At 41.0% G+C, this 9,550-nt stretch overlaps 1 protein-coding gene across 1 annotated transcript; it reads left to right on the top strand.

Moving 5' to 3' along the window:
* Positions 1 to 61: 61 nt before the first annotated feature.
* On the top strand, positions 62 to 9,302 carry LOC147800333 (phospholipase B1, membrane-associated-like). The gene is made up of 14 exons (XM_087144318.1): positions 62 to 1,237; positions 1,873 to 1,991; positions 2,120 to 2,183; positions 2,736 to 2,794; positions 3,418 to 3,485; positions 4,066 to 4,109; positions 4,997 to 5,105; positions 5,589 to 5,787; positions 6,370 to 6,458; positions 6,830 to 6,908; positions 7,022 to 7,126; positions 7,407 to 7,499; positions 7,903 to 7,968; positions 8,085 to 9,302. The coding sequence occupies exons 1-14, from the start codon at positions 1,156 to 1,158 to the stop codon at positions 8,292 to 8,294; spliced, it is 1,386 nt and encodes a 461-aa protein (XP_087000444.1). The 5' UTR covers positions 62 to 1,155; the 3' UTR covers positions 8,295 to 9,302.
* Positions 9,303 to 9,550: the final 248 nt, after the last annotated feature.

Raw genomic sequence — 9,550 nt, 5'->3', positions numbered from 1 at the left:
AGCGGATCGAGGGTATGCCCACCCCATAAGAGCAGTCTTTCAGAGAAATAATCAGAAAAGAGAGATGTGGGGGACACTATTACTTCCTCTTCTTCGAAAAGCGTGTAAAATTCCGCAAAAATTTGCTCATCCCTCAGTAGAGTATAAAAGGCCACATACAGAAATGTCCAAATTTCTGCTTCAGGACACATTTCTCTCTCAATATCCTCCGGACCATTTCTCTTCAGGTTGACAGGGCTGGGCGGATGACGATCCTCTTAATGATATTCATTCGGTGTACGGCTGAGCATATTACATAGCGGAACCGAGACCACACAGGAGCGTATCAAGGTTTTGAGGCTGGGGTTGTCTGAAAGGATTTGACTTCTTTCCGGTCCTAACAAGCATCCTCCTTCAAGAGAAGTGTTGCTTCCGCTTCTTGTAGTGTTTGTGTTTTCACTTTCTTGAAACTTCGAAACTTGGAACAAAAACATATCAAGTCCGGGTGGATCTCCCCCAATCTGTCTGGGAACGCCATTTAGCCTATTGTGTACATCTTATTTCCCTAACATTAATTTTTACATACACTCCAAAAACTGACGATTTATTTTCAAAATTTAAGTTAACATTCATAAGGAGAGCGATGATACTCTCCAGCTTAAAGCTTGTAGTTGGGACTATTTTTCCAGAAAATTATACAGAAAACCAACAATGAGAAACAACGTTTGAGTGTCCAATATGACATTGTTTGAATGGATCATTCTGAAAACGTATAACCCGTCTAGATATTGCAAGTTCTGTCTTTTGACCCACAGCAGATCTGTGTCACCAGACTGTCAATTATGAGTTTGCGTGACCTGATGCGAGTAAATAAACACAGCCATCTTGTCGTCTGAAGCAATCTTCAATTTGTCTCCTAATTGCAGTCTTTGTTATTATTGCTATCTTCCAAATCCATAAAGTAAATCGCTAGATGAACTGGTTAAGTACAAATTATCTGATGACTGAGGAACATCACAACTGAAGTGTGTTAGTTGCTCTAGCGCTCTTGTGTGGCAACCGAGTTTTGTCTGATGACAACACGGTGTCTCGCGAAAACGTTGCTCGATTTTTTTCCTGTTGCTAAAATTCGTTAGTTTCATTTCAAGCGTCGTAAGTTTTGATTGAACGCCAGTCATGATTTACAGTGGCAGACCCTTCTTTCCAGTCTTTGTGTTCCTGGTGACAGTGGGAGTAGTGTATTCCGAATTGGTGCAAGGTAAGCACATCATGCGAAAATTGTATGACTTCAAGCTGCGCAGATGCCTAAGTCAGGTTGTGGAATTGATTTTAGCCATCACTTTAATTTCCCCTGTAAAGATTTGTAAACGCAATCTGGGACAAGGAATTGTACTCAGGATATTTGGGTTGGTCGTATTTGTATTTAAGTGCAGGACCTAATGAGGCTTCAGTTGTCTTACTAAAGTTCGATACCCCGTGGAATGCATTGCCGCACCATATTAAAATGGGGGGGTTACATTGTGTTTATAGTCTAACCATTCGTGCTCTTTTCGCTGGCCACTGTTTAATCTTCATTTTCATTTTATTGGAAGACCCTTGTTTGTCACGGGAGAATCGCGAAGGGATTGGCACAAAGCCCGTAGTGTGGTAACACAGCTAAAAGAAACCTGTGGGGATAGTAGGATTTCGTGTGTCTTTGGACACAAGTTGGGCTGTCAGGCCGGTGAGCAAGTATTTTGGCAGTGCAATCTGAACAAGATTGTAAATTGGGGATAACGACTTCAATTTTTCAACTGAACTACTTCTTCTTCTGTTAGAGGCCTACTCTTACTCTTGTGTCCATGTTTTAAATAACACAAACATTTACCCTGATTTTCTTTCCAATATCTTTAGATTTTGAGCATGATTATGATGGAGTGTTTGACCAAGACTACAGTGACTTGAACCGGACCATCCAGGATCTTATCACTTTACTGCCAGGCTATAACTGTACAGGGGATCCATCGTGGCCGGTAAGATAATAAAAATAAATATCCAAACCGATGGATGGATGAGCAAGCAGTATAGCAGAAAGCGTGAATTCAAACACTAGGATTGAAAAAAACAAATGATCACATGAATTGTGTTGTTTTTGTTTCAGTACGGCGAGGTGCAGATCTTTCCGTGTGAAATCCTTCCTCCTTCTCAGTCAGTTCCGAATTCAGGTGAGACTTCGAGTCAAACTGGGTGCTGTTTCGCCATTCGTGTACTAAAGGGGTGTATTTCAAGGAATTATGGGAATCTAAACGAGAGGGTAGGGAACGGCGATGGAAACAGGAAACGTGATTGTTGAGAAAACCCAAAGACGAAAACACTTTAGATGTGGCGTGATTACTGACACGTCTTCTACATAATGGGTACTGACATTTCCTGCAGCGTATTATGACCCAAACACACCTAGAAGGGTTATAAACTAACGAAAAGCTAACCATCCAAGAACTAACCCTTGACCAGATTGTCGAGGGTGGCAAACGTGTTTTTCGAGGGGGTAGGCAAAAACATGGACATTTCTTCACGTAGCCTTTCTTGGTGATGCTATATATTGGTGGATTTTTATATGGCATTTGGAAGAAAGGGAAGTAAATTAATCCTTTTCGGGGTTAGCCCAAGTTGACCCCCCCCCATCCGCTCTTAAACTGAGAAAAAAGGTAGTGACAGCATGCTTACTTCCTTAGGGGTGATTCTTTCTTTCTTTCTCTCTTTTGTGAAATTGTCAGTTCACAGGTTGCGTCCTGCTGACATCAATGTGATAGGAGCTATAGGGGATTCGCTTTCCGTAAGTAATCTGCAGAAATACGCAATGTGGATAGGTACTGTTAAAATTAAATTAAACAACAAAGCTAGCGATCTCCACTAACTGCAGATGAATACTGGTGTTTTTATCAGCCGAAAACCCTCGCGGACGTAGGATAAGCTACTAAATATTAAAGCAACTGTGCCGAGGTTTTTTCCCAAACCAAAGTTAGGTGGAGATGAGACAGTGCCGAGCGGCCGTACTTAACCAACTGTTATTTCTGTTTGTTACAGATTGGGCGTGTATCGCCCTTGGGTGAAAATTTAGCGTTGCTTTCATCATTTCGAAAATTGGTGGATTGGGTGCCAAATGAGGCCGCCCATAAACATTAGTTTGTAAAATACACAGGGTATGCAGTTATGGTGAACTGTTTATCATCACCATTGAAATGTGAGGAGCCATGATCTTATCAGGCTTGGGCATACGAAGTACCAACTCCGCCTGTATGTGTCATGTATGACGTATTATTAGTGATGTTAAGCCTATAAGAGAGCCATTGGGTCATCTGAAGGCAAAAAGCGATCCATTCGACAGATGCCATCTCGTATTTAAGTTTCTCAATAACAGATTGGTACATTCCACTGCTTTGCTCTTGTTCGTTTCAGGCTGCCAGTGGCGGTGGAGCATGCTCATTGCCACAGATGCTACTGCAATACAGAGGCAAAGCATTTAGGTGGGCCTACTGACATCAACCTTTCCCAAGATGTTTTAGGACCTTTCTAATTTTTCACTTTCGGAAATGACGCTCCATCTCTACCGAAGGTGGCAGTGTTTTTTATTCGTTAAACAACCACTGGCAAAACTACAACGTTTTTGACTGAGCGACCAACTCAGCAATGATATGGGACTGCAATTTGGAACTTCATTCAATCCTGTGTCGATAATAATTGAGTTTGCAGCTAAAGTGCTTTCTTTATCAGACTCTTTCAATCTAGCATTACTAAATTCTAAATCGTATGAGTTTACTCTTTGATACTCCGATTAGCTTCATTTTGGCCCCATAATGAGAGTATCCTCCTTGGAGAGAAAAATACATTGCCTGCAAGATGTACGCACTAAAATGTAGTCAGTGACAACTCATTGTAACATGACAAACAGAATGCTACTGTATGGCATCCCTGAGTTTCTTTTTTCTTCGTTTATTGTGGACCGAAAGCTTTATTTTATACTCATAGTTTGGTGCAGATGCATGACTATTCAGACATCGATAGCCTATTCAAAGTTTCAAACAATATTGCTTTTATTCCTTTCAGTCATGGCGGAGATGATAGTTATGAGACAGTCCCAACACTGGCCAGTAAGAGCATCCAAACGTATTTTTTCTTGACGGAGTTAACATTGTTTTTTTGTCAGAGACAAAGGAGCATACGGCATGAAAGGCTAGAAGATTTTAGAAAATGTCAAAGCTCATATCCTTATTCACTCTGAAAAGGAATCACTGAGTAGCGTTATTTTTTAAGGTCTTGGCCTGGAGAATCTAAGTTATTAAACTTTGTTGGCAAAAAACTACCATCGTTTTTAGCAGAATTTAGCAGAATTTAGCAGCGGTGTAAAACGTTCACAAAGTTTTGAGTCAAGGCTGGTTCACACTCCGGTATAATGCCAAAGCGAATCTTTCTTCAAAAAAGTTTCCAACAAAAAAGGGGCAGATCCGGGAATTTTTCCTGGGGAACGGTCAGACCTTACAGTTTTTAGTCTCTATTTAAGGACAAATGAGGAGAATCTGCAGAATTCTATCTTGCGTTCAAATTTCCTTCCTTTTCAAATTATTTTGTGCACTTTTTAACCTTTATTTGTCTCTGAGCAGACAAGGGGAGACGTTTCGACCCCCATCCCCATCACCAGGATCCTCGCCTGGCAAAAGTTGTATGAGTTGAAGTGTGTTCATTTTTTGGCAAATTTGCAGCGTCTGTATTTGATCTGACGTGACAAAATCGCGTTCGTGTTTGTTCGAGTGGGACCGGCCTGACGCTAGGAAAATTGTCAACTACTTATAAAGCAAAGCTCTTCTAGTGTTCATGTCATATTGGATGGGTTTTCATGTGCATTTTGATGAAACATTTGGTCTAAAGAGGCACAACAAATTATTCTTTCTTGAAGAGTTCTCAGTCCGACTCCTGTAAAGCCCAGAGATCGAGACTTTTTATAGTTATGGTAATTATTCACAATTTTTTCTTTCAACAGACATTTTTCGGAAATACAATCCCAACTTGAAAGGATACGGTGTTGGGACTGGAGGCTGGTCCTCGCAGAATGCTGGGATGAATGTGGCGATACCCGGCGCAGTTGCACTGTGAGTATATTCATGTTTACATCATTTGCGTAAATACAGGGGGGCATGCGTGGTGGAGTGACCCGTTCCCTACCGGTGCCTTCAGTAGTTACACCCCTCCCCGTTTCGAAATTTTGACATGTACACAACTCATGCATAAGCCAAAAAAACAAACAAACAAACAAACAAACAGAAAAGAAAAGGAATTGCATTCAGCACCTCCTGAAAAGAAACTGTGTGCGTATCTGGCCCCAAGCCCCCCTTTGAAATTTTCCTGGTTAAGTTTCCGGTTCACCTCCAGAAAAGTAGAAAGTCTGCCCAAAGGGAGCAAGTGTATCTCATTGTCTGTAGGCTATTGCCAATACACACTGAACCTATTGACATCCTCAACTGTCACAGCACTCGGAATTCTGGTAAGACGTCCGTCGTAACTGCGCGTTTTACCTTTCAAGTTTCCATTGAATGTCACTTTGATGATATCTCTTCTGCTAATGTCACAATCAGTGATATTCCTGAACAAGCAGAGAATCTGGTGCAGAAGATGAAGGACGACGCTAGCATCGACTTCGACAAGGATTGGAAGCTGGTGACAATCTTTATTGGGGGCAATGACCTTTGTGCAGTGTGTAAGGATAAGGAGAAATACTCACCGAGCGCGTACATCGGTAACATACAGCGAGCCATACGGGTGCTGCACGATCAGGTATGTCTGTGTGAACACTACTTGACAAATAATGAGGACAATAGAAACTGTACATTTCAAATAACGAAGATACTAAGCGACAATAGCCACAAACTATTCGAATTCTATTCTAACACCAAAAGATTTGTGAGTAAAAATTAAAGATCTTTAGAGACAGATCTAGCGAATCATTATTGGATATGGAAGAGAACTCGCTTTATCAGCGAGTTTCTTTTTCCTTGCTCGGCTCACTTATTCAAGAGAAACCTTTAGATTAATATAATCGGTAACTGGTCAGTGGGTCAAAGGGGTACGCACAAGGCCTGTATTATACAAGAGTGTCTGTGTACTACGCTATAAATCACAGAATGTTTCAATTAAAGTGCAGTTTTCAATACACAACCTAAAAGAGATTAAGAGTTTTGTACAAAGAAGAAAATACAAAGTAGCATAATGAACGTTTATGTTTACAAAGGAAAGCACAGGATCGACGTGAAGATTGTGGTCGACTGCTCCGCAGCGGTCGAATGATGATTAAAGGAAAACATCGGTAGGACCCGTTAATGTATTTTATTCTCTTACTGTTTTATACTCCTGCTGCAGTTACCTCGGACTTTGGTTAGTGTTGTGGGCATTCTTGACCTCCGAGAATTAAACCTGCTTCCCGGATTGCTTTGTGATATCAGCCACAGGTAAATTACTAATTCATTGCTCACGGTCGGTAATTGCTCACGTGTAATAAAAGAGCGCAGCACAACCAGATAAAAAAGAAGTAATGGGCAATATCAGTAAATGAACCCTCAAGACTTCCTTTGCATGTAGAACATCTCCTGCTCTACCTATGCAGTTGCGAAAGTTACAACATATGTTTTTTGTTATGGTCCTTTAAAGTTCATCACGCCCACCTGCGACAGCTGTCAGATGGAAAGTCAGCTTGGCACTGAAAATGCATTGCCGCGATATTGGGGAGAAGGTCGGGGAGGGCAAGGTGCATTCCGCCCCGGTACCTTTAGGGGTAATATCTGACCAAAAGTGGAAACAGATTGTTTTCTTTGATTCACAGGATCTTCTGTCCATGTGTTGCGAATGCCACGGAGACAGAGTTACAAAATGAGTGGCTACCAATTCTGCAGCAGTATCAGGTAGATCTTAGAGTTATTTTACATCATCATGTGACGCCATTCCTCTGATAAAAAAATGAATCATTCTTAAGAACCAAGATTAACCAAGAATTCCATCCGTGGTTACTTTTCAGGATATGTTGGAAGGGATGGTTACCAGCGGAATGTTCGACGATAAAGATGACTTCACAGCAGTCTATCAACCGTTTTTCCATGAGACCAAACTACCGTTGGTTGACGTGAGTTTCGAAACTTGGCCCCTTTCCAAGAATTTATGCCTGAATTTTCTGTGTTTACCGCCGACAAAAATTCAGCACGCCGTTTCAAACAAAGAATTTGATGGAAGAAATAACTCAACGACAATACCTTCAACCATTAAACTAATATTCGGTGGTTTTTTTTTCATTATGTTCAGTATTCTAATGAAGGTATCAAGCTCCTGTGCAAACAGCAAGTACTTTAGATCGCGCATTATGAAAAAGTTATGTTTCAAAAGGCCGCCTGTATTCAATTCTATAGGGTTCTGGAGACATTTCGTACATGGCACCAGACTGTTTCCATTTTGGCGCCAAGGGTCATGCGGAGACTGGTAACTGCCTATGGAATAACATGGTAAGAGAGCAAGCCGAGCCAAATGTTTGACCCCTAACCCCTCAGCCTAAGCTCGGAGTGGTTGGGTCCTGTATGCATGTACTAGCTATGACCTATGTGCTACTGCCAGAGCTGACTAGACTCTATAGGATACAGTCTTTGCTGCTTACCATCATTCTTCATAAGTACCACTCCTCTTTACGCTCGCTCGTTAATGGAGGATTCTCTTTGCTTTCCAGCTTTTTACCAATCTCCCAAAAGCCAACGATATCCTTTATAGTAAGCCTATGAATTTAAATGATGTGCTGCATCACACCAAGAAGTTGGCCGAAATCTTATTAAACTCTTACTGTAGACAAAGCAAATTTGTTGTTTTCATACTTGTCCATACTCTGGCAATCAATCAGGCCTATGTATTCTACAGGTGCAGCCCGTAGGCAGTAAGGCTAGAGCATGGGCACCTGGCGGACCTTTCACTTGCCCAACAGAGGTAAGCTGATGGAGGAACCCATCCTTTTAGTTGTTGCTTCGGTGCCCAGCCTCATAAATTAATATCATGAAAGATTAGCTGTTGATCTGTTCCGTTTGACCTTCTCCAACGTGCAGGTGTTGCCGTTTATTTACACCAACCTGAACAGTAGACAGGCTGCCACACCAGACAAACCTGCGATGACATCGACGGACAGGGACGTTGTAATCACTACCATGGATACTGGGAGTGGGGATTCAGGAAGCGCATCTAAGCTTGCCTTGTCCTTCTGGATTCTTATCATGTTGGAGTTTTGCTTTGTTTTTCCAAGTCTCCATCTTACATAATTTCTGGCTTTCTTATTTTTGCAGACCACTTTTATAATCAAAGTATTTGAACTCAAACTCTGAGCTGCAATCCTTTGTCAACTTGTTTTTCTTGCAGTGTCCAGGTTTTTCGGCAGTAAAGATATACCAAGATTTTAAAATGTATACACTCCTGATTCGACAAGAGCCTGAAAACGTACTTTTCACTGGTGTGCATATAATCAGACATTGTCCCATTTCGACAGACTTTGAATGTAGAATTAAGGTTGAGAAATCACAAAAATGCGTTGTAAGTACTTTAGCTTTTGGTATTAGTTAAGAAGCCGGAATTTGCAGTAATGTGTATGAAAAGGTTGTCTGAATGTATCCAAGCATATTCCAGTGGACTCTGGTAGATCTGGCATGCATGCTTCTGAACGGCTTTATTCCTACTAAATAGTGATCTTGAAACTTTGGACGCTACGGTATCTTATCATGTTTTAGGTACCTTGGGGGTTGGAAAAAATGACGTTCATTCAACACCGACATTTACATTGCTATACTGTATTGACAACTAGATAAATCTGTATAGTTATCAGGTTGACATTTTAATCCGAATTTGCTTATCCATTGGATGGAGTATTTAGAGGATCATCACCCCTCCCGGCGAGTTGCTGAGAACTGATGGCCAAAGTGACAGATTGAGAGACGTCCATAGCCCAGTATTCATGCTGTTTTTATGGGTTCAATGATGGATTGTCATTTGGCTGGAGGTATATTGCAAAAATGTTTGTGCAGCCGCATTTGTATTAATAATTAATGTAGGCATAGGGCCTAATTGGTTATATGGGTCAAAACGATAACCTTACAGGTAATGTTCACCGAGTGGTGATCACAAAGTTGATTGCGACAAGAATTATGACATCTGTGTAAACGGATAAAGTAAACCTGACTACAATTGACAAGAGGTCGAATATTGTAGTGTTTGCGGGGCTTGGTCGTTACTTGGTACATCCAGTCTCTCCAGCAAATACATTTAGATACAAAAGATATCATTGTTTGGAGTATTGATTTCAGGTCGATCTATTTTTTGCTCAGTAAAGTAAGTGGCACTGTTATTGAGGTTCCCTCAAGGAGTGAATTAAAAAGCCAAGTTATTTGAAACGGGAAAGACAAGAGCGGATGTTTAAAAGCAAAATTAAACGAGAGAATAAAAAAGAAATGTCTTTGACCGTAATAACAACATATACAGTCGCAATACAAAAATCCTCACACGCGTCCTTTTGTGTTAAAATGTT

The sequence above is a fragment of the Acanthaster planci genome, linkage group LG01 (genome assembly GCF_054643075.1).
Source record: "Acanthaster planci isolate LZ-2023a linkage group LG01, COTS_SCS, whole genome shotgun sequence".
Taxonomy (NCBI): Eukaryota; Metazoa; Echinodermata; class Asteroidea; order Valvatida; family Acanthasteridae; genus Acanthaster; species Acanthaster planci.
Note: the sequence above shows the minus strand (reverse complement) of the source record. Positions and strands in the feature narration are given on the sequence as shown.

Bases quoted from the DNA above. Each gene is read 5' to 3' on its own strand.
- LOC147800333 (XM_087144318.1), top strand. From the start codon at position 1,156: ATGATTTACAGTGGCAGACCCTTCTTTCCAGTCTTTGTGTTCCTGGTG. The intron at 1,238-1,872 runs GTAAGCACATCA...CAATATCTTTAG, and splicing joins GTATTCCGAATTGGTGCAAG to ATTTTGAGCATGATTATGAT. The intron at 1,992-2,119 runs GTAAGATAATAA...TTTTTGTTTCAG, and splicing joins CAGGGGATCCATCGTGGCCG to TACGGCGAGGTGCAGATCTT.